At 41.0% G+C, this 26072-nt stretch overlaps 1 protein-coding gene across 4 annotated transcripts in view; it reads left to right on the top strand.

The window, feature by feature from the left end:
* Positions 1-281: 281 nt before the first annotated feature.
* The window catches only part of neto1l (neuropilin (NRP) and tolloid (TLL)-like 1, like), a 63442-nt gene continuing 37651 nt past the window's right edge, over positions 282-26072 (top strand). For 2 of the 4 annotated variants that reach the window (XM_061805845.1, XM_061805843.1), the window contains exons 1-5: positions 282-721; positions 3511-4207; positions 4592-4648; positions 4951-5085; positions 5208-5456. In XM_061805845.1, coding sequence (XP_061661829.1) covers positions 4180-4207; positions 4592-4648; positions 4951-5085; positions 5208-5456 — 469 coding nt within the window. In that variant the 5' untranslated portion in view covers positions 282-721; positions 3511-4179. Of the gene's footprint in view, positions 722-3510; positions 4208-4591; positions 4649-4950; positions 5086-5207; positions 5457-5599; positions 5923-26072 lie in introns of those variants that run through there. The other 2 variants (XM_061805844.1, XM_061805846.1) reach the window with 2 other exon arrangements.

Below are 26072 nucleotides of genomic sequence, written 5' to 3'. Positions count from 1 at the left end.
GGCTAGATAGACCAATTTTGGCCACAGACACATATTGTTGACTCCTTTGAAAGGTTCCAGAAACTATTCGAAACTCAAAAGTGGTGTGCCTTTGTGACATTTTGTAGAAAGTAAAGTGAAAAGGCATCATGGTATTTAAATGCAAAGCTGTGAGAGGAGGGGTGGGGAGGGGTACTAAATCCCAAGTCCATTAAATCAGTCTTTGCGACAGATTAGCTGAAGCCTCATATATTAGAGGAAAATAGTTCTGAGATTTCCCACTCCCTCACGTGTTCATAAAGTGACCACGGCATCTGGGCGGTGTCCCACAACCCAAACACTTGTGTGAATTTTAACAGGTCAACCTCAGGGATGCCATTTAATAATGATAATGGATTTAAAAAAATAGCAACCGACATTAATGGGTACCATTGGTGTTATTGTGCCTTTCCTGGACATGAACTTTATTCTGTCTTCCAATGGGCTGAAGTTGCCCCGTAGCTTGGTGGGAAAGAATCATCTACGTATCTCTTTAGCTTGTGCTCAATGACAGCCTTACCGTTTGGTTTATAGACAAACACCATCACTCCATGTTTATGACTCCTTTGCCTTGTTTTGCCACTGATGTTTTTGTACAACCTTCCCCCAGACATAATGCTCCACCGGGTTCAGATAGGCTGAAATTATTTGAAGATTAAGGTTTACCGCACCATCACTTGCTATAGCACGCTCGAGGCACCTGGTGAGTAATTCCACTTCACACTCAGTCCATGGGTAAGGGTTGGCCTTTTTTTCTGTCAATGTATGGTGGCTTATCCTGGATCACACAATAAAACGACATGTGCCGCGGATTCGGATGGGTTGAAATGTCATGATGGCTGGTTGTTAGAGCTCCACCTGTCGCTTTAACATGCGCTAAATATCTTACAGGGATATCAAACCTATTTTTGTCATGAGCCAAATTGTACTTATCGTTTCCCTCTGAGGGCCATTATGACTGTAAAACCATATAAATATTCAATTGGCTTTTCATATTTTTACACACACACACACTAGATTGATAGAGTTTGACACCTTTGAGGTAGACGATAACTCCAATTCATTGTCTGTCTACAAACAGTATGAGTCCATGTTTCTTCATCCTGGAATTTATATTATTGCATTCTGGAATTTATATTATTGTGCCTTTTGTTGAAATGACTTTATTTGATAGGTTAAAAGGTTTTGGTGGCACATGTTTCCTTGTCATGCACTCCAGGGCTTAGAAGTGTGTTTTCATGAAACTAGTACTATTAGTGTGGACATACTGCACTGCTTTTTGGATTGTTTCTTCTTCTTTTTTAATCCCAGAAAAGAGAAGCTCACTTTGGTGGTCATAGCTAGAGCCTAGTTCATTAAACTATTTTTTTTTCTTTTCAAAAATACATTAAATCCCTGCTTGCTTTATTTTATCTAAATCTGAGGCTTCTCCCTATGATATGGTCTGATGAGTACACGATTATGGACAAATGTTCAAATTCCAAGTATAAAACCCTGAGATTTATATATATATATATATATATATATATATATATATATATAAAATATCATATATCATCTACGTATCTCTTTAGCTTGTGCTCAATGACAGCCTTACCGTTTGGTTTATAGACAAACACCATCACTCCATGTTTATGACTGCTTTGCCTTGTTTTGCCACTGATGTTTTTGTACTCCCTTCCCCCGGACATAATGCTCCACCGGGTTCATATATATAATTATTCTTCTTTTCCTTTCGGCTTGTCCCGTTAGGGGTCGCCATAGCATGTCATAGTTTAACATCTAAGCCCACCTCGTGCATCTTCTTCTCTAACATCCACTGTCCTCATGTCCTCCCTCACAATATCCATCAACCTTTTCTTTGGTCTTCCTCTTGCTCTTTTGTCTGGCAGCTTCATCCTCAGCACCCTTCTACCAATATACTCACTCTCCCATCTCTGAATATGTCCAAACCATCTAAGTCTGCTCTCTCTAACCTTGTCTCCAAAACATCCAACTTTGGTTGTCCCTCTAATGAGCTCGTTTCTAATCCTATCCAACATGTTCACTCTCAGCGAGAACCTCAGTGTCTTAATTTCTGCTACCTCCAGTTCTGCTTCATATAGTTTCTTCAGTGCCACCATCTCTAATCCGTACATCATGGCCGGCCTCACCACTGTTTTATGAACTTTGCCCTTCATCCTAGCAGACTCTTCTGTCGCATAGAACACCAAACACCTTCCACCAACTGTTCCACCCGGCTTCGACCCATTTCTTCACTTCCTGACCACAGTCTCCATTGCTCTGTATTGTTGACCCCAAGTATTTGAAGTCATCCACCTTTGCTAACTCTTCTCCCTGGAGATTCACTCCTCCTCCTCCACCCCTCACATTCATGCACATATATGCTGTTTTACTTTGGCTAATCTACATTCCTTTCCTTTCCAGTGCGTGCCTCCGTCTTTCTAATTGTTCCTTTGCCTGCTCCCTGCTTTCACTGCAGATCACAATATCATCTGCGAACATCATAGTCCAAGGGGATTCCAGTCTAACCTCATCTGTCAGCCTATCCATTACTACCGCAAACAGGAAGGGACTCCACGCGGATCTATGATGCAGTCTCACCTCCACCTTAATACTTCTGACACACCAACGGCACACCTCCCCGCTGTTCTGCTGCCCTCACACATGTCTTGTACTATTCTAACATATTTCTCCACCATACCAGACTTGCGCATGCAGTGCCACAATTCCTCTCTTGGAACTCTGTCATGGGCTTTCTCTAGGTCTACATAAAAACGATGTAGCTCCTTCTGACCCTGAGACAATTACTGAGCAAAAATATACTGGAAACAGAAAATATAGATAAAGCATACTGGAAAATCTGCATCCCAACATAATTGACATGAAAACAATGGGTAGTTTTCTTTTTCTCATCTACCAGTGTCCATAGGTTTTGTCCTAAATCAATGCAATGACACAATGCAGGATTCTGATTTCAGTTTCTTTCCTTGACTACTAAACACATATACTGTACATAATACAGTATACCATTCAAGTAAAATTCAAGCCATGACAAAAGATGCTAAAGTTATGTCTGAACAATCCAGCACTGTATTACTATGTCTTTCAATAAGTTTTCAGCATTTGAACATCATGTATTCAGAAACAAAACAGATATCTTTAAATTGCACAAGTGTAAAATAAAACTGTCCGTATTTGCTGAGTTTCATTCTTGTTTCTGTTCGAGTCATTGTCAGCATTTTGCCATCTTTTGCTCGTTTATTTGTTTTCTTTCATCGCCTTTGCACATATTTCTGCTTACCCCTTCATTCTGCATTAGCTTGAAATTGACTTACTCAGTTTACAAGGATACACCACACACAAGCACACACACATAAATGAGCGCACGAGTCCACTTCTACCTCAACTCTTCGCATAAACTTTAAACTGTTACTGTGCACAGTTTGATTTGTGTGTGTTTTTTTTTTGTTTTTTTTGGGGGGGCTGCAGTCGTGTAAGCAGTGTGGTGCATTGGTCTGCTGTGAATGAACGTGCGCGCTGAAGGAGGAGGAGGAGGAAGAGGAATCATGGAAAAGGGGGGGACTACAAGAACTCCACTTGGCTGCGGAGACTCTCACTCCACACAGTGCATCGCAGCAGCCTGATGCGCACACTCGCCATCGCTGGATTCTCTGCAGCAGCGCAAATCCAGCAAGAAAAGCAACTTATTTCCTCCCCTACACAGGATGCAGAGATGAGGCTCGCACGGTTCTCTATGCAGCTGAATCCTCTCCTCCTCTCTTCCTCCTGACGAGGGGAGCAAACAGGACGAAAACCAAGCTGACTCATGTGTTCTTTTTCTGAAAGAAGATCGCAAAGGTGGAGCGATTAGAGGTGGGCTCATGACGGGAGTATTAATCCTTTCAGTGCACCAAAGAGCTTTGGAAGCGTTTGGATGGAAAACGGGCGAGTGTCTACTCCTAGAACTGTTTTGGGTCTTGTATGAAGCCGGCGATTAGTTGTTGCCACACATTCTTCCCTAATGACTGCATCGAGAAGAAGATGAGTGCTTTCTCACCGTGAATCTCCCCGAAACTCACCTCTTGTTTTCTCTTCTCAAGTACTCCCAAATCTAAATGGAATTAGTTGAGTCTGCAGCCGTTTGTGAAAGGAATAGACATGGTACATGGACACAGCTTCCATCACGGTGAGGGAACATTTTTTTCCTCATTGATTTAAGCGGGCTTTAATTGAGATAAGCTATGAATCTAGAAAGAGATATCTTCTGGATTTCACTTGAAATGCAAATCAATTCAACAGATGTATGGACCTAAAAAAAATTGTTGTCTCATAATTTAGGCTACAGTTTAGGTACATCCACATATAGGAATATTTGTAATATACATTTTTTTAAATTATTCCTATCAAACGTATGCTTTGGTCTAGAACCTTTTGCCGTTTTACTGACTTAAGTTTTATTCTAAAACAATGATGTGTTTTGTGGTGAACCAAGACTTCAATGAATGGGAAAATTATAATCACAACACATGGAGGTGACATTGTTCCATCCGAGCTATATTTTTCATTCCAGTTGTTGCAAGTCTTCTCCTACTTGGCTTGTCTGGTGCAACAAAGAGAGATACATCAGGTAACCACCAAAACCCTTTCATTCAATCATTCTGAGCCAACAATATGTAATCATGACCCAAATCATTTTGTGGTACTTGTTTTGTAATAAGGAGAAAATTCCCCAAATTCCCACGGCCACCCCATCCGAAAGCGGTCCATAACGTTAGTAGTGGACCAACTAGGATAGCTGCCACCTTGTGTTAGCTTCCACGCGGGTTCTATAGTTCAAAGTTGTGTGCAGTTTTCATAGTTCTATTTCTGGATTGTTTTCCCTGTAATTATATTTGGCGCAAAATATGACCCTTGAAATATGTGTCTCAGTGAAAAACAATTCTGGGGTGAAACCAGCTGGTCAGTGTGGAGCGTGGGTGAAAGAACCAGAAGGAGGTCTCTTCACTTCTCCCAACTACCCAAACAAATACCCCCCAGACACAGAGTGTGTGTACATCCTTGAAGGTAAAGCTCCTCTCTACTGTTTTAGAGATTAGTTGACTAACCTCTAAAGCACAAAAGAGATGAAACACGTTCATTATCACTTTAGCCCTTCTTGTGGTCGTTATTTCCACCATGTCTTTCAGCCCCCCCAAGGCAGTGCATCGAGCTCCATTTTGAGGAGAACTATTCCATCGAGTCCTCATGGGAATGTAAATTTGACAACATTGAGGTTCGCGATGGACCTTTCGGCTTCTCTCCTATGCTCGGACGCTATTGTGGTCAACACAGCCCGCCGGATATCAGGAGTAGCGGCCGGTACCTGTGGATAAAATTTGTTACAGATGGCGAACTGGAGGCAGTGGGATTTTCAGCCAGTTACAACTTCACTGCAGGTACTGTAAGTCCGCTTGTTCCTGTTACTGCATGCCTTAAAGCTGAATAACAAATATCCTCCAGTGACTCTGCCTGGTGTAGAATTATCGATTGGTTGTCTCTTTCTCTTGGAAATATTGTATCATTTGCTGAACGCTCCTAGGACTGGTCAGGCTGTTTTCCTGCTTTGTTCCTGCGTCTCCAATCAAGTGTGGATTATTATTTTTGAGGAAACAGACCAAAAACAAAAAAAAAAAGCTTAGGCAACACTATCACCAAGCAGTAAACCCTTGTGTTTGACAAATGACTTTTCTTCTTCTTATTCCATTTCCCTTGTCATAAAGAAGTGCTGAATTTCTGTCAACAACTCAACAAATGGCAGCATGTCCATCTCCACCCATCCATCATTACAGTTGGTGCCTCCAAAAATTTATAATTATACACCTAATGATGCCTTCTTTTCTGCTTGGTGGACAGAGGTTTTAAAGGGAGCAAACATTGTTTTTAAAAAGAGTTAAGCTTGTGTTTCTAAATATTTCCTAATGTCTGTCATATTTGGATGATATCTTGCTACTGAGGCCATTGATGACAAGAGCATACAACTAAAAAATATTCCCTCCATTTCATAACACTGTCAACTCCTTTGTGTTAGAATCCTGATAAGCAGAGGGACATATATTAAAGTGCACCTCCTGGGGGATTTTTAATAAGGGAAAATTGAAGTGCATTTTTTTTTTAAATTCATGATAAATAGCTGAGCAGTAACCTTATATGCCAGAACAACCCAGAAGCATGTTCACGTGAGCAAAGTCACTCGGGTGTAATGAGAAGAGAGCTTTATCTTGATGGTCTAGGTGAGCGTTGGTGTCGATTCCTCTCTTATGGTGACATTAACTTTGTGGGTATGGATGATGGATGTCACATTATAGATTCGGAAACAGTGGCCCATGTATAATGAGCTGTTTTTAGATCGTATAGCATTTTAACTGTGAGAAGCACCGTTTAGCTAAGGGGTGGTTATGTGGTCCAGACAGGCCACTAAAGTCACATGATCAGAAGGGGACACATAAATGCTGTTTTGATAATGACTTGGTAAGTGAGAGTGATGTGTATGAAGCCTTTAAAAGACTTAAGAGACTTGTGGTGGTTTTGGCAGATGGACGACGCGTGTCCTCCACAACACAGGGACAAAGCAATTGTTGCGGGCTATTCGGAACACTAGGTGCAGACAGGTCTCGCTTTGATAAGTTATACTTTTGTGAGAGGATAAATGCATAGTGAGTACCAAGGTAGACAGCGTGATGTAATTAAGGAATCTCTTCACTTTATGGAGAATATTATCTGGCATCTGGAGCGCTTTTCACCGTACTTATAAACAGCCTTTAATTCACAGATGCCTGCCTATGCTGGATGAATGAGAACCAGGAAAAGCAGTAAAGTTCCCATGAATCAGCTGATTTTACTCTCCTACCTCAGTTGTTGTTCATATGAAAGAAACATAAAACAACTCTTCTTGTATTTCACTGCTCAGCATCCTGCCAGTATCCTTACGCAGCATTGTGCTCTTGCTCCTTTACTTGTTTACATCCGCTCCAGAGGGAGCATCAAAATGTAGGTTGTTATAAATCAGCCTTATTTATATCAACCGCCACTAGTTTCTTCTTCTTCTTCTTTTATTTTCTTGGCATATTATCACTTCGAAGAATTCATCTTGTGCATTATTTAGTAGTTGGTTATATTTCTTCTTGTACATCCAATAACATTTATTTACACTTTGTATAAATATCCACCTTTCTGCCTTCGTACAGTTTTTAGTAGCTTGATGATGCAAATAATGAAGCATTTTTTTTTTTAATATAATGTGCATGGTTTTTGTCCCACCGTAGGGCCAGACTCGTGATGGCAGACTGGCTCAACCGTATCCATATTTGGCACCAGTTGCTAAATAGCATTTCTCCATGCCATTTCTTGCTGTGTGAAATCACTTCGCCACCGTATATCCTATAGGCGGGGCCATCTGTCGTGACAGTGGCGCAGTTCCCCAATTGAACATTTTTCAATTTGAGCGACGGCACCGCAACGGCGAGTGACCCACCCTGCGGTGTTCACACAATGAATAGGGTGGTCAACGTCGCACAAAGTGTGGTGTAAAAAGATCTTAAGTCAGTTCTTTGTCACTAACGTCCCACCCCAGCTGAGGTCAATAATCACAAAAGGCAGCTGTGGCTGAAATTGTAAGTGGACTTGATGGATCATTCACTCATCCATCCATTGTCTGAACAGCTCTTCCAGTACGAGGTTTTAGCTAACTGAACACTGACAATGGGAAATAATCAGATATCCGTCAGTATCTCTTAATGTCTTCAAGCAAAAGAAAGCCAACTACAGTCATGTACCAGTGTCCAGGTGATGCAGGATCTTTATTTGACCTCGCTTGCTTAGCTTCTTGAGAATGAACATATTGGGAAATTTCAATAAGAGACAATATTCAGGTTTACCTCACACACTAATTAAACTCATTCACAAAACTGAAAAGCCACATGCTGCACTTCAGGCAAGCCAAGGCAACTTTATTTGGATAGCACTCATTATACCCATGTCAAATCCATTGTGCTTTACAGAGGAATGATTAAAAAGCGATTAAATTAAAATGATGAAAATCGAGATAAGCCACAACGTAAAAGCAAGACCAATGGGGGAAAACACATTTGCATAAAATAATGCGATTAAAGCAGTGGCATTTGTGTTTATTTGTGGAAAAACAGCAGTGAACAATAAAGTTTTCAGGTACTTGAATGCTACTTGAGATTTAGTTCTGGTTCTGGAAACACTCAATATATCTAACACGCATTAGAGAGTTAAAAACAACGGCCAACTGTAGACCCTTCGGAATAATAATAAATGTCCATTTAGGCCAAATTAAATAGTCTGGAATGTTGAGTATACATTAGTGTATGTTTACTTGGTATCTTTTTGGTTACGCATGTCGAATTGTTTCAGGTGCTCAGTGATGTAAGCACACTGATCTGGGGCATCGGCCACTTGAACAGACACACACACAAAGAGATATTGGGTCTCAATCGGATTTGAGTATTTAATACCTGCATTGTAAAATGAGCTCATGCAACAGAGATTTTATTTGAACACATAGAGAACACAAGTATTTGACACAAAAATAAAAGGTAACGTAAAACAGTGATGACAAAAGGTCTTTGAAAACACATGAATGGGTTAGTAGCAATAAAAACAAAAGGTCGAAGGAAAGAACAGAGACAGCAAAACAGAATTTACTGACAGGATAGATAAATCTCATTCTTAATACAAAATAGAGCAGGCAGAAAAATAAAAAGAATAATCGGAAGAACATGACAATATAAATGCACCTCTGGGCACAAGTTAGCCGGATCAAATCCAGCTCACCTGTGACCCTAATGTGGACAAGAGGTATAGAAAATGGATATATAGAGAGATCTTGTGCCAATGAATTGAGTAGCAGTATTTCACAAGTCCAAGCAGCCTTCATCTGAACTGGGAATCATTATGGAATGAAATGAAAAGAATTATATTTAGGATTACAGATGGATGAGACTATCATAAAGAGGTTACGACCATAAGATTCAACCTTGATAGGCTCAAACTGGAAAATTGAAAACTGAATCGAAGAAATTGACTCTTCGCTTCGTGGAGGTGCTTTGCACAGCAGCACTGCTGTAAAGAAAGTAAATGTTGCTTCAGTAGTAGATACTTCAAGTCACTTGTGCTTTAATTCCCTTGGTACACCTAGTATTTCAATGTGTGGATGGAGTAAATAAACTTCAGAGCTATCCATCACTTTTTCAATAATGAAAAGCTGTTTTATTTTTATTTTTTCAGGCCAAACAGCTTTTTCTTTCAGTACAATACATTTACAGCAAGGTCTTCATTGCATTCGTATTTGCGTCATTCAAGGTATATGATAAATGACTCAATCAAGTTTCATGACACAATTCTGTAATTTTCTAAATGAATACAGAGCTTTCTTTGGAAAATGGATTTTCTGATTCTCCCCTTCACATTGTGCTGCAGTGATACAGCATGTGTGACCTGGTGTAGAGAGCGCAATTCCATTTTCCCAACCTCAAGGCTGGTTGGAGTACAGTACAGCGTGACAGAAAAGACCTGGATTAAATTCGCAAGTGTAAATGGAGACACAAGTCCGCCTGAGATCATTTTTGGGGGGGTATTCTCTCAAGATCTCATGAGCTTGACTTAGTGTTTGTACGTGGGAAAACTTATTTGCCACAAACCACATAGGTAGGCCACATCCAGGGAAAAGTGCAACACTGTTATGGTCCCTATTATTATTATTATTATTATTATTATTCAAATTCAGTTGCAATGTTATAAGTAACCCGAGAAACAATCCTGATAATTAAACACAAGATAGCTTCCATTAATTCATATTTGTTCATTCAGAAATGCTCCTTGTTGTTCTAGGCAGAATTCACAATCCTTTCTGTGAATCAGAAAAACATATGCATCAGCCATTTTTATGTCCGACAAGGCGTTGGAATCACAAACCGTGTCGCTGGATAGAGAACATGAGGACAAGGAATTCTGATTTTCATTGGTGAAACTGATTCATAATTCTGTATTATAAAATGTATATACAATACTGTACACATTGGAAAGATAACCAGCGTCATCTTGCCCCTTACGCAGAGGCACCACACCTTCCACTTTCTCCAATGTTTATATTCATTACTTCTACGATTCCAGTCTCATTCGCTACACTTGTTTTTTCCCTGATTATTCTGAGGCTAACCACTGTTTGTTTCGTTGTCTTTCCTCTACGGTGGGAATCTGTAGTCCTTCATTACTAGCACCTCGTGTGTAATACAATTTCCCCGAAGTAACACTATCAGCTTGAATGGCTTGGAAAAGAGAAAACAACCTGACTTTTGGATGTAAGAGCAGACTGGGAGAAAGCTCCCGACTTGCTTGATTAACTTCATATTGCACAACAAAAAAAAGTTAATTGTCACTGATGAATAGTGAAGTAGCTCAGCTGATGTCGCATTTTGCTCCGCACAGTAGCTGTTCTTAGCAAATGGAACTTGATAGGGGAGTTAACATTGCAGGCACACTACCTGCAGCTGTGGAAGAGGGCTGCAGTACACCCCCAATAAAAAAAAAAAAGTCTGTAAACACTACCTCTTTTCTTCTCCACTACTTCCTGCTTCATGGATTGCACATCAGATTCACAAGAATTTGACCTACCTCATGTTGCTATATATTGTTATTGCACAATCTCACCCTCTTTCATAATAGTTTTGTTTGGTGTTTTTTTTTTCCTTACTCGGCATCTCTAACCTTTGACAATCTAGCATTTTGTACACTCTCACAATTCAGTGAGCTACAATACAAGAGCTGTGATTAAACTTAATTACATACATGGTGTTCCACTCCAATCCTGTAGGCGTCAGGAAAGCACAATCCAAAATAATGCAAAATATTGCAAGCCCGCAGCTTCACCTTATGATTCTGGTAGCTCACCAAAGTGGATTACTTTCACACTGTATTCTGGAATGTAATGGTAAAAAGTGACAATAGATCCCTAAAATCCAATCTTTACCGAGGTTTGTACCAAAACAACTCTTCCTTGGCCCATATGGGCACCACTATTACACTATATAGGCAATATTTATACATTCTATAGCAGGGCTCAGCAACCTTTTTGTGGCTGAGGGCTACTTCGTGAGCACCGATCGTATGAAGGGCTACGTGACCTGTTTGCAGCAAATATCTGACTCAATTCATTACACGTACATAAATTGTTTTTTTTTTTTTTTTAATATATTGCAGTAAATGACATTACGGGTATTTTAAGATTTTAATTCACATAAGCAATCAGATTAAGAATTTAAAGCACAAATAATAGTAACTATTTGTGGCCTATGGTATTTTTAGAACATACCTCGAGGGTGATTTATATGGTCCTCGCAGGCTACCATTCGCCTGCGGGCACCGCGTTGGTGACCCCTGTTCAATAGTAATGTGTTCTGCATTACTACACCAAACTGTGGGAAATGCCAAGGTTTGTCTTTATTATTGTCTCTTGCAGCATAGATTGAAGACAGCAGCTTCTGTCCCACTTACAAAAAAAAAAACATAAAGAGGACATTTAATGAAATATGAATAATCATACTGGCTCAATTATGAGTGGAATGGTTGCAATAATCACTTGATGAATGAAAGTTTTCTTCTTGATGTGCTATCATTTTGTTGTCTTATCAGTGTCACACATTCACTTTTGGGATTGCTTGCAGAGATGATGCATGGTTTTAAGACAGTTATGAGACAGCAGTTCACCACTGTAAGTCACCTTTCCATTTATTTTTTTTCTCTCAGGCCCACGTTGACTTCATCTGACTGTTTTTGTATCGCGAGCCCATATCCCTCTCGGCAGTTAAAATGCAGCCTCGAATGTTCGCCACCGTATCAGATGACAACCCTTCACTCTGGGGACAACCAGTCAGAGTTTATCACCTCTGTGGAACTTAACCCACCATCCAGCAGTATGCCTGATATTTATTTCCTTTGGCTCTTTCGGTTGCTCCCCGCCAATTACCCTGCAGATCAATCAGTTGCTTGGCCCGCCACCTTCCTCTCTGGTGGTTTGTTAGCCAGGCCTGCTGTTCAGCCACAGATGTTGTGGGTTTTTTTTTTTTTTTTTTTTTTTTTTTTTTCCAGTGGTAGATGGGTGCTGCTGTTGTTGTACCTCCAGGTAATGTAAATATGTATTTATGTAGCTGCTGGGGTTTATTTGTGCACTTGTTTGTATTTACCGTTGCTAAAAAGCTCTGTATCTACAACATGCACACACCATATGTATCAACCCAAATGTTAGGATGCATTAAGTGAATCTTGACTTTGTACATCTCCGCAATCTGTGACAGAATTTGGCCACCATCCTTTGCCAACCTACATGTCCACAATAGAGCTACCTACTATGTATTCATGCAGCGTTTACCACATTGCGCACACCATCCGTTTGCACTTTGCTCTTGCAACTGCATTGGAAATTAGCTCGTTGATGTGTTGTGCGTTTTTTTTTTTCCAAGCAGGCACAACGGCTGTGAGCCCAGTGTTTGTGTGTTTTCATTAACCTATCAGCATGGTGGATCTTTACACTCTCATGCTACGATGCCTCACTCGCTGCATTGCGCCTTATTAGTCAGCAGTGGAATTGAGCTGCGTCTGTGTGCATTTTTTCTCAAACATGGGATTAAGTGGATAATAGTTTACTTTTTTCTACTATGGGAAGATTCCCTTCCAGGATAAACAACATTCAGGAAAAAGTAGCAGAGTTGAGGGATGTTTAGTTTTCATTACCCCCACTTTGTTCCTCCATTTTCTTCCATCCCATTTTTGGCAGCGACATGGACTGCTCATTGCCATCTTATCATCTAAGAGCAAATGTCCGATTCCCAAGAGACCTTAATCACATTTGGCATACGGCTAATCCAATAGGTAATAGCCATCTTTTGTCTTGCAGCAGGGAGGAAGATGCCAGTGTTTATCACCACACAATAATGGAATTATTATTAAATGTGTGACGTTCCACACATTTCAGACGGCGAAACCAGGAAGTGGAAGCAAAACAACAACAAACGTCACATGCCAACGATCATTGGAGTTTGGATTATATTTCTCCACTAAAGACTATGGAGACTATAGGCAACATTTTTTTTTCAATATTTTCATAAATTTAGATGTGTATGGGCGGCACGGTGAAACAGCTGTAGAGCGTTGGCCTCAATTCTGAGGACCAGGGTTCAAATCACGACCTGGCCTATGTGAAGTTTGCATCTTCTCCCCGTGCCTGCCTGAGTTTTCTCCAGGCACTCCAGTTTCATCGCACATCCCAAAAACATGCATTAATTGGAGAATCTAAATTGCCTCTTGGGAGTGACTGTGAGTGTCTCCATGTGCTCTGTGATTGGCTGGCAACCAGTAGAGGATATACCCTGCCTCCTGCCCCTTGAGAGCTGAAATAGGCTCCAGCATTCCCCCGACCCTCGTGAGCATAAGTGGCTCAGAAAATGGATGGATGGATAGGTAGATTGGTATGTATTCACATCAAGTGAATAATATTCTATCAGTGAGAATCGTGACAGTCGATGAACTGGAGAATGTTTCTGAATGTTAAGAATGTGAATGTTAATTCAGGTATTTATTGAGGTAATCAGGTATTTATTTATTCTTAAGGCAGTGATGGTTTTGACGTGTGCCCTGCGTCTGACTGGCGACCAGTTCAGGACGTAGTCCGCCTTTCGTCCAAAGGTAGCTGAGGTAGGCTCCAGTGCTTCCGTTCGGCTTGGAAGCAATGGAATAGATCGCATTTGATAACGTGAGAGGGGTTTGAAATCGAATCCCCCTCCCGCACCTCATTAAGGGACAGCAAAATGTGTTTTTTCCTATTCAAAATAGTTTTTCGAGAGTTCAAATTTTTTATGACCCAAGTGTTTAAAAGCTACAAAGGCTAGTTGTAGTTTGCAGCACTGCATCGCACCGAGACTAATTTCTAAATTTCACATTCATGTTATTCAGCTGTAAATGAGAGGGGGGTGCAGTACAGTTCTGCATCACAGTTTGTCTTGGAGATGCATACTTTACTGGAGTCACAATAAAGCCATGATAAGTGATTTATGCCTTGTACCTGACTGAAACAATGACACCTTCTTTCAGCTCATTAGTCAACCAGCTTGGTTGAGGCTACTATTCGTTTATTCGTTCAAAGGGTGCCACACAATAGACTTTTAGTAAGCACATCTACATCATAGTCCAAGGATTTTGGGGGTCAAATCTCAGGCCCTCTGTTCAGAGTTTGGATGTTCTCCCTTTGCTTGTGCAGGTTGTCTTTGGGTACTCCGGCTTTATCCCACATTCCTAGAATATGCTTGATAGGTTAACTGAAGAGTTAAAATTACTCAGCTGGGAAAAGTCTCTTGCGCACCCGACCCTAGCAGCGACAAAGCAAATAGAAAATAGATGGAAGTATCCTCGACTGATCACTGATAAACATGGTGGTAGAGTTCCCAAGAAAACAGAATTTTTTTCACATCGCCCACCTGCTTGTTTCTTGTCAACTGTCGCTACTAAATAGCTCTAACATGAAAGGCCAGAACCTTTATGATGTTTACTGTTTGTTGTCAGAAAGCTGCTTGTCACATTTGCTGTAGCGGAGGCGTCAAACAGATGGTTTTGTTTTGGCCCTTTTCAACTTGAAAGTATCACTGTGAAACCTTAAACCCCAGCAACAATTGGTCTTCTTCCCCGTCAAGGCTCATCCATCTATGATTATTGAGGCGCAGAAGCACATTTATGTTTCAACCATAGCCCCAATGAGTGTACAAAGTCAATTAAGAGTGCCTCCCTCTGTAGGATGATGGAAGTCTTTCTGGCAGATTGCTGAACGCATGCAGCTGTTAAAAAAAGGTGGCAAAGTCAATCATCTGAACTAATTTTTTTCCCACACCAACATTCAGGCTGAGCAGTACGGCCTTGCTGCCTTTTCATTTTTCATTTGGCAAGCATGATTAATCACAGCACTGCTATACAATGCACGTGGCCACACACCGACTGCTGCTGCCTCTTATTATTCCCCCATGCTGGAAAATGTATATCAAGGAGCAGAGCTGCAGGAAAAAATACAAAAAAATAATAGCCACAATACCGCAATGGGCACATGTACAGGGGATTGTCTGCTTGGCAGAAAATGACTAGCGAATAGGATGATTGCTGTGTTGATAGCTGATAAAAGCATCTGGCTGCTCCATACCCCCTCAGGGCTTTCATTTGAATATTCATCGAGCTGACATGGGCTTTTCTCGCCATTGTCTATAAAAGAACACCAAATGGCTGATTAGCTTTTGGTTTCTTATAGGCTTCTCTGACTATAACATGCAAGACAGAGCAGCATTTTGCAGCAGCCTGTAGGTGTATGGTATGCGTGGTGTGTTCAACACCTTACATGAAAGAAACTTTCCTGAAAAGCCCCATTTCTCCCTCAGCCTGCTTTTCAAACGGAGACTTGTTGACTTTAGCTTGTTTTGTGCTTTGATAGGTTATTCAAAATGTATAACAAAATCTCTGGTGTACAGGAGGGGGGATGGAATCAATTGAAAAATTGGATTACTCAACCATTCATTGCTATGATTGATATAATCAAGGTGTGCTCTCAAATAACTTTTTTAAAAGATTTTTTTTTTTCAAAGTTGAATGCACCAATGATCATTCATGCTGACCTGGATTAGCTGGAGTCCATCCATCCATCCATTTTCTGAGCCGTTAACCTTTGCGAGGGTCGCAAGAGTACTCAACCCAATCCCAGCTGCCATTGTGCGGTGGCAGGGTACACCCTGAACTGGTTTCCAGCTAATCGCAGGGCACATGGAGACAGAGAACAGTCGCACTAGCGGCAATTTAAAGTCTCCAATGAATGCATGCTTTTGGGATATGGGAGGAAACCGGTGTGCCCACAGAAAACCCATGCAGGCACGGGGAGAACATGCAAACTACACACAGGTTTTAACCCCAGTCCTCAGAACTGTGAGGCCAACGCTCTACAGCTGCGCCACCGTGTCACCCCTTAGCTGTAGTCCCTCATTGTTAATAACAGAATAAAAGCTTTTCCCGAATGTAGTGTTTCCCAAGCTTTATTGAGTCAAGGCACAACAAAGCACTCCTTACCTTGATGGAGTCAAGATGACAGAGGCTTTAGGCCCCCGGTAAGGCCACCCAGGCTGAGAACTGGTGAGGCACGAAGGTGATGCCGAATTCCTGTTGCCCTGGGTTGCACCACATGACAATATGAGTCTTCCTTCCCGTGGGGTTACCGCCTACGGGCGAAAGGCAGGGACTTTGAGGGTTAAATCCCTAACTACAGAAGCTAGCTCAGAGGGTTGCCTCACTTCAGGTGGTGAGGAGATGATTCCTGACTGTTGTTTGTGTTAAAATGAATTGGAGACTCTAAATTGCCCTTAGGTGTAATTGTATGAATGATTGTTTGTTTCTATGTGCTGACAACCAGTCCAGGGTGTACCCCGCCTCCTGCCTGAAGAAAGAGCTGGGTTAGGCTACAGCACTCCCACAACCCTTGTAAAGATATGTGGTTCAGATATATAGGCAGCACAGTGGGGCAGGTGGTAAAGCATTGGCCTCACAGTTCTGAGGACCTTGGTTCAATACCGGACCCACCTGTGTGGAGTTTGTATATTCTCCCCGTGCCTGCGTGGGTTTTCTCTGGGTACTTCGATTTCCTCCCACATCCCAAAAACGTGCAACATTAATTGGACACTCTAAATTGCCTCTAAGTGTGATTGTGAGTGCAGCTGTTTCTCTCGATATCCCCTGCGATTGGCTGGCAACCAGTTCAGGGTGTCTGCCCAAGTGAATGTAAATATCGACACCCCTGTTAATAAAAGTTTGCTTATTTACCTTATTGTAAAAGGGAAACAATGTTTTAAAATAGAACTACTGTAAGTGCATCTCAAAAAGCTTTATGAAACTTTTTTTTGTGTGCTATGGCTTTATATTTGTCTCACGCATGCATGGATGGAGCAATAGCAATTTCACCACAAGCGTTCTCTGAGACTTGAGTCTTAATGAGCAAAGTATGTAGGAGGGCAGTTGTCCAAGTGAAGTCCAGGGAACCATGTCCATTGTGGATGCTACTTCAATTTTCATGTGCAGAAGCATACAAATCCACTCTAACCCACAGGGGTTTGTAGTTTTTTTTTTTGATTGCCTGATGTTTTGGATACAAGCATCCTATTTCAGAGCACTGGATTTAATTGAGATGTGGCGCCTCACTCCTTAACCCTCTGTATATTTTCTCCTCAACCTCTGGGTGATACTTTAATTCATGTCTTTGTGGTCTTTATAGCCACTATTTGAAATTCTGCTCATATTTAATATTTTACTTTTTTTCTATTTTGGGGGGTGGTGATGGCTTTTAGTTTGTGAAAAAATACCAATTCAATAGTAATTGCTAGTAAATCATTTTTATTGGGACTACAGTGATAAAATTTCAAGCAATTTGTCATTTACAAATCAAACCTTACATGCGAGGACCTTTTTGCACTGAAGTCTGTTTTTTAACAGACAAAATACTGTCATGAATTTCAACAAGCTTCTAAAAGTGGTGTTTAAATCCATCATAATGCAAAAAAAAAAAAAAAAAAAAAAAAGGCCATCCTCTCATCCACAACACCTCAGCGAATTAATCTCCTCAGCCATGGAAATGACTTGGAGGGGTCATCATTCACTGAAATAAAGACTGAACAAATGAATCGGAGGCTTAGAGGAATTTAAACCATCTCTTAAAACCTCATTGTCTGTTTGCAGCTTAGATGAGATGTCGACCATGTCGTAGAAACCAGCCGAAGTCCTCAATTTGTCGTGCGCCGTTTTTAAAGAGGCGATGAGGCTTTGCGAAAGCTTGCTCACAGAGAACATCCTTTAGAATGGAGCATGTGAAGAAAGGCGTAGCTTTGGTCCATTTTAAAAATTAATTTACAAAGGTTTAGGGCTCCGTGCACCTGTATGTTTCTCTTGACACACTATTTGTTCAGTATCAAGGCTTTTGTTGAGGTTTAGAATATAGGCACTGGCCAAAAACAGATTTCTTTGTGTTTAACAAGTAAAGTGTCATATATAACTATTCGTATTTCTATACCCTTTATGCGCAGCACTGAGACTTAAAATTTAGCAATGCCTTCCTCAATTCTTAGGTCACAAGGTCTCGGCGCCAACCTTCCTGTGTGGAGTTTAGATTTTCTCCTCCATGCTTTCAAAGGTTTTCTCTGGTGTGAATAGAAGTTCTGTATAAATGGTTCTTTGCCTGATCAGTATGTGACCTGCAATTGCCTGGCTACCTGTCCGGGGTTGTACCTTGCCTATGATCAGCTCAGATGGACTTGAGTTTAGGACTCGGATGAGGTCAAGAGATACAGAAAATGCATGGATGCATTTGAAATAGATGGTTTTATAGAAATGTTGTTAATATTATAGAAATATCCCTTTGTTATGTTTTCAGAGATGTTACGGTACTCAACTACTGTTGAATAGCAGTAGGACCAAATATCAGTATTGCATCATACTGTATTGAGTCTCACCGTCTAGCGCAATATGTCAAACAAATAAGGCATATCTAAACAATTCACTGTGGCCACGTTTGTATTTTTTGGCGAAAAGTCCCCAAACTGATGAATGGAGCTGATTACAGATACGTTGTGTCTTAAACCAAGTCGTGACCAATTTGGATAATGAACAGAATGTTTTAAGATGATGATTCACGTTAATGGGTTATATTGGTGCACTGAGCCTGATTGATGCTGTACGTCAAAGTCAGTTGAGTAAATTACCGTAAACTATTTATTCACTTGTAATAAATAGCAGTGGTACAAACATTGCTCAGGACTCTTCCCTCCCTGGTCACCACTTTTTTTTTTTTTTAACTTGCAGCCCTCTGGCAGGCATTACAGGTTCTGCAAAATCCAAACAAACAGACTCGAAGTTTACTCCCTGGAGCCCATCATCACCATTGTATATAAAACACAAGCTCACCACTGCAGTGAAAATCTATGCAACTAACTTTATTGTAACTATTTCATCTGAGTTACTTTATCTTAGATCTTAATACATTTTATTCTATTGTATTTATAATGGTTTAAGCACCTTGTGGAGTAGCGGTCGTTATCTCGTCGAATTTGAAAGGAGGACATTTTTTTAGATGGTATTCTGTATGTTAAAGCCAGATCATTGTATCTGTATTTGCTCTTCACACTCCTGGCTGTTTTGTGCTTTTCTTTTTTATTCCTTTCATTATCCTGCACTAACCAAAGGGAAGGCTTTCATTACCTCAAACTCAATCGGCCTCTTTTTCCCGGCTAATACCCCTTCTGATATCTGATTAAAACTTTCACAGAAATGTAGTGGAGGCACATTCACACCGTCGACCAGACCCGAAAAGCCAATTTGAGAAAATTAAAAATCTCTTTAAAGGATGTTCTTATCTCGCCCCTTTTCCACCCGACATCTTTATGTAATCCAACTGATGGATGACCGCTTCCATTAAGGGCCCATCCCTAAGTTGGTATAAATACTCTTTTCAATTTAGATAGACACGATTGCTGAATGCACCCCTGTGTTGGAGTAGTGACATCTCATACAGTCATTCATTCCTCTTTTGATGAGGATGTTGTTAATTTGCTGCAGCTCTGACTGCATGTTTCAAAGAGTCACCTGCTCTCATGTATGCCAAGATAGACATCATTGCATTTTTACGGTGTCTAAAATTGGTATCTTTCAGCACAAAATCCTGGATGTTTTGTTATGTTATCTTCTTCATCCAATTCTGTGCTTGTTTACTCAAGGCAATGTTAAACAAGCTGGTAATTATCCCTTCACACTCATCTGTCTGATGTAGACAGACAAAAAGTTCTTGTGAGAAATAGATGATTTTTTTATAAATCATGTAAAACCGAGACAAAATGGATGAAAAAAAACATTGCTCAAAGTTTGGTTCTCATCATTTTAATCGTTCTCATGTCTCTATAGTTATTAAAATGGGGAGCCCTGAACTAGAGCAAGAATTGGAGCTGTGAAGTGTTTGAAGAAATCAGTTATCTTGTTTGGCTTAGCACCATTGTGCCCCAGAAAACTATAATATTGATGTTGTACTACCCTATAATGCCATGGCAACACCTCATCTGCTATTTCACCAGCCCGTAAATTTAGTTGACCAGCCCCCCAAAAAAGTCAACTGTTACTGATTTTTTTTTTTTTTTTTTTAAATGCCGATACACATTTGCCATGCATAATAAGTAAGTTAACCCCGTTGCCTTGGATTCACAACAGTGGCTTAAAAAATATCAGTTTAGCAGAAGGGGAACCTGGAAGTGTAGTATAATTATTCCTTACTGGTTTCTTTTGGTCTTTCTTGCTCACCACATAAATCTGTTGAAGGGTTATTTTTTTCCTGCCCATTTACATTACCATTTCCCGTCTCAAATCTCCCTCACAAAAATTGTCGAAAAAGTTATTTTTAAATCAACTCAGCGATTTCATGAACTTAAATGGACATTATGACGCATTTCAGTCAGGTTTCTGAACTTCTCACTGTGCTGAATCTACTCTTATCAAAGTGCTTCATGATTTAAGGTTGAATACTGACTCAGGAAAGATGTCAATTCTGGTCTTGTTGGATATCAGTGGGTCTTTTGACACAGTCAGTCATAACATGCTCCTGATCAGGTTGTAAATGTGGGTAGGACTAAATAGAACAGTGCTTGAGTGTTTTAGGCCCTAAAAGGAATTAATTAGTAATGATTGAAAGTGTTCAATCTCATCAAATGCAATTGTTTATGAGGTCCTTGATCGACCCAATCAATCAATCATAGGTATGCAGATGACTCACAGGTAGATATATCTCGCAGTCTCCAGGTGACTCCAGTTCAACTGAGGTGTGACACTATCTAAGACATGAATAACAGGATGACCCAACATTTTCTTGAATTAAACGACAGCAAAACTGAGAGAATAGTTTTTGCCCATCCATGCTTTTATTTCAAGTAGGCTTGACTATTGTAATGGTCTTCTGACTGCACTCTCCAAAAAGAGCATTGAACAGCTGCTGGTCATTCATAATGCTCCATTTAATTGTTTTTCTGTTTAAAATGTTTGTAAGATGTTTTTTTTTTCTCTGTTTTTAAATGCTTTGAATCATTTTAAGCACATCAAGTTACGCTGTGTCAGAAATGCACTATAAAATAAATTTGCTTTGCTTTGCTCACATTTGTTACACTTAAAAACTCAGTTTTTGTATATATTCATAATTTTGATGGCAGAAGACAAACTTCAATCTTTCATGACATTTGTTTTATGCATGTGTCCATTCAGTGTAATTTTTATGCACTTTTCCTGTCTGCAGTAGCTAAATGGCATTCTGTTCCTATAGAAACACTCACAGCTGTAATCCCATGTAAAGTATAAAAATCCATTAGGAGAATTGTGCTTCACATTCTTCATGGGTGATTTGCAAAGTCTACAAAGGTATTAGAGTTATGATGGGATCACTGCCATTATTTGTGACATGAACTAATTATCTCACGCTATTGTGTATGACAATTTACACACACATGCAAGCTATCTTGTATCACCATTACCATTTTGTTTTTGTCCATATTATAACAATGTATCTGTACATTAGACTTTCAATGCACCTCACAATACACCTTACTTTATTGTAGATGCACACATTACCCGACTGTAATGCAGTGGACATGGCAATGGAAGTGCCAATCAAAGCTTGTCTTATTTTATGCAGCTCTTGTGATGGAGCTATTGATGGTGCGTCACTAAAAGGCTGCCTCAGTGATGCAGAAAAATCAAAGTGCTATGACTCATTCCCACAGAAAACTTTTTTCTTACAGAATGCTACTTTGACCATCAACAGTCTCACACATGCGCACACCACAGATCTCGACAACATGTCCTCAGATTAAAAGTAAGCATTTATTCATTTACTGTATGTCAGATACAGAGAACGGTTTCTACTTTCCATCACCCAAGTCCATCTGTCATTCAGCCAATTTTCCAGTTTACATTTTCTCCCCGCTCTCTATCTAGAATCTCGTTGCAATAACTACTCATGATACCCCTTGGGTCACGTTACATGAGCGACAAGGCTGCAGTATTTCTTAGCGAGCCCGTTTCTTTCCACTTTGTCACACTTTAAAACGTGAAAACAAAATCAATACTTTATCTTGTTATGATTTATATCCTGTGCTACGGTTTGTGCTGAATGAAAGCTTTTTGTTGTTGTTGTTGTTGTTTGTTTTTTTGCAGGTGACAATTTAATGCATGCAGTTTATGACAATATAAAAAACGGGAACAACTTGTCTAGTAAAAGTACACAGACAACATACACACACTGAGATGATATATCTTCGACATTCTTGCCCCTAGAAGTTGTACTTGTTTTCTAGGAAGTGATGCGACCTCTTACGTAATCTGCTAGTTGATTTTAACCAGCATTAATCTCGTTATTTGGGTCTATGTGCTGCGTCAAGCATAAATGGAATTTATTTCACTAATGTCCACAGTAATAATGCATGCGGAAAGAGAAGTGTAAGAAATGTTAATGTCTGTTGCGGCGTGTTTGAAGTTGCATTCTGATGTCTTTAGTTATCAGGGCTCAACTCTTAGACTTGTTGCGTAAAATAAAGTATGTTGTGGTGCTCCTGTGGGGAAATGCCAAGGGCTAGTTTTGGCCAGCATCCGTTTTGTGTTAGTGGCAGGCAAACGTCCTCCTGCCAAGTAGGTCTGATCTATGCTTAAAGCTACAAAGGCGAAAGGCCTCCAATGGGTTTGAGAAAAATGAAGACATTTTAACGCTTTTGCTCTCATGCTTTGTCTTGTTTCACTCTTTGGGTATTGTCATTGAGACTACATCTGCACTGGGGCACCAATGCCGGTGTACCCTGATTTTCGTGTAGCGCAAGGCTCGCTACACGTGTGTGTCGATTTGGCAGATCAGTCCCTTCCAAGTTGGCCGTTCTGACATGGCAGTGGGTCATGAACCTGCCGGAGTGACAATTGGTGGCAGAAAGTCGATCTCTATTTACACCTGATCGGACCAGGTCTGGCGCAAGGGAGAGCGCAGGTCTAATGTGATTTTGGTGAATTTTATCGGGGCCCTAGGCAGACGAGATACAGCAAGAAAACCTAACGTAACTGTTGTAACTAGCAATGCTGTGGGTGATTGATGGGGGAAGAAGCACTAACTTACATGACATTAGACAAGCAGCGTGTTAAACCAGCTCACAGTTCAGGATACAGATGAAGTTGAAACTGCTCACTTTTCCTTGTAAATATTATTTAAGATAAGTATCTTAAGTCCTTCAGTGAGTCATCCCTTATTGTAACGATTTATGAAGGCACACTCACGGTGAATAATTGACCCTCAATCCACTGCTTACTTAGCACGCCAGTAAAACTGTATTCTTCTTTTCCTTTCGGCTTGTCCCGTTAGGGGTCGCCACAGCGTGTCATCTTTTGCCATCTTAGCCTATCTCCTGCATCTTCCTCTCTAACCCCAACTGCCCTCATGTCTTCCCTCACCACATCCATAAACCTTCTCTTTGGTCTTCCTCTCGCTCTTTTGCCTGGGAGCGCCATCCTCAGCATCCTTCTACCAATATACTCACTCTCTCGCCTCTGAACATGTCCAAACCATCGAAGTCTGCTCTCTCGAATCTTGTCTCCAAAACATCCAGCTTTGGCTGTCCCTCTAATGAGCTCATTTCTAATCCTATCCAACCTGCTCACTCCGAGCGAGAACCTCAACATCTTCATTTCTGCCACCTCCAGTTCAGCTTCCTGTTGTTTCTTCAGTGCCACCGTCTCTAATCCGTACATCATGGCCGGCCTCACCACTGTTTTGTAAACTTTGCCCTTCATCCTAGCAGACACTCTTCTGTCACATAACACACCAGACACCTTTCGCCAGCTGTTCCAACCTGCTTGGACCCGTTTCTTCACTTCCTGACCACACTCTCCATTGCTCTGTATTGTTGACCCCAAGTATTTGAACTCGTCCACCCTCGCTATCTCTTCTCCCTGTAGCCTCACTCTTCCCCCTCCACTTTTCTCATTCACGCACATATATTCTGTTTTACTTCGGCTAATCTTCATTCCTCTCCTTTCCAGTGCATGTCTCCATCTTTCCAATTGTTCCTCTGCATGCTCCCTGCTTTCACTGCATATGACAATATCATCTGCGAACATCATGGTCCAAGGGGATTCCAGTCTAACCTCATCTGTCAGCCTATCCATTACCACTGCAAACAGGAAGGGGCTCAGAGCTGATCCCTGATGCAGTCCCACCTCCACCTTAAATTCCTCTGTCACACCTAAGGCACACCTCACCATTGTTCTGCTGCCATCATACATGTCCTGTACTATTTTAACATACTTCTCTGCCACACCAGACTTACGCATGCAGTACCACAGTTCCTCTCTTGGTACTCTGTCATAGGCTTTCTCTAGATCCACAAAGACGCAATGTAGCTCCTTCTGACCTTCTCTGTACTTTTCCACGAGCATCCTCAAGGCAAATAATGCATCTGTGGTACTCTTTCTAGGCATGAAACCATACTGTTGCTCGCAGATACTTACTTCTGACCTGAGTCTAGCCTCCACTACTCTTTCCCATAACTTCATTGTGTGGCTCATCAACTTTATTCCTCTATAGTTCCCACAGCTCTGAACATCCCCTTTGTTCTTAAAAATGGGAACTAGAACACTTTTCCTCCATTCTTCAGGCATCTTTTCGCCCGCTAGTATTCTGTTGAATAAGTTGGTCAAAAACTCCACAGCCATCTCTCCAAATTGCTTCCATACCTCTACCGGTATGTCATCAGGACCAACTGCCTTCCCATTTTTCATCCTTTGTAATGCCTTTCTGACTTCCCCCTTAGTAATCATTTCCACTTCCTGGTCCTTCACTCTTGCCTCTTCAACTCTTCCTTCTCTCTCATTTTCTTCATTCATCAACTTCTCAAAGTATTCTTTCCATCTATTTAGCACACTACCGGCACCAGTCAACACATTTCCATCTCTATCCTTAATCACCCTAACCTTCTGCACATCCTTCCCATCTCTATCCCTCTGTCTGGCCAACCTGTAGAGATCCTTTTCTCCTTCTTTCGTGTCCAACCTGGTGTACATGTCTTCATATGCCTCTTGTTTAGCCTTTGCCACCTCTACCTTTGCCCTACGTCGCATCTCGATGTACTCCTTTCGCCTCTCCTCAGTCCTCTCAGTATCCCACTTCTTCTTCGCTAATCTCTTTCCTTGTATGACTCCCTGTATTTTGGGGTTCCACCACCAAGTCTCCTTCTCCCCTTTCCTACCAGATGACACACCAAGTACTCTCCTGCCTGTTTCTCTGATCATCTTGGCTGTCGTCGTCCAGTCTTCCAGGAGCTTCGGTTGTCCATCGAGAGCCTGTCTCACCTCTTTCCGGAAGGCCGCACAACATTCTTCCTTTCTCAGCTTCCACCACATGGTTCTCTGCTCTGCCTTTGTCTTCTTAATCTTCCTACCCACCACCAGAATCATCCTACATACTACCATCCTATGCTGTCGAGCTACACTCTCCCCTACCACTACTTTACAGTCAGTAACCTCCTTCAGATTACATCGTCTGCACAAAATATAATCTACCTGGGTGGTTTCTACCGCCGCTCTTGTAGGTCACTATATGTTCCTCCCTCTTTTGGAAATAAGTGTTCACTACAGCCATCTCCATCCTTTTTGCAAAGTCCACCACCATCTGCCCTTCAAAGTTCCTTTCCTGGATGCCGTACTTACCCATCACTTCTTCATCGCCCCTGTTTCCTTTACCAATATGTCCATTACAATCTGCCCCAATCACAACTCTCTCGCTGTCTGGGATGCTCAGAACTACTTCATCTAGTTCCTTCCAGAATTTCTCTTTCAACTCTAGGTCACATCCTACCTGTGGTGCATAGCCGCTAACCACATTATACATAACACCCTCAATTTCAAATTTTAGTCTCATCACT

This window comes from Syngnathoides biaculeatus, chromosome 19 (genome assembly GCF_019802595.1).
Source record: "Syngnathoides biaculeatus isolate LvHL_M chromosome 19, ASM1980259v1, whole genome shotgun sequence".
In the NCBI taxonomy this organism is placed as follows: Eukaryota; Metazoa; Chordata; class Actinopteri; order Syngnathiformes; family Syngnathidae; genus Syngnathoides; species Syngnathoides biaculeatus.
Note: the sequence above shows the minus strand (reverse complement) of the source record. Positions and strands in the feature narration are given on the sequence as shown.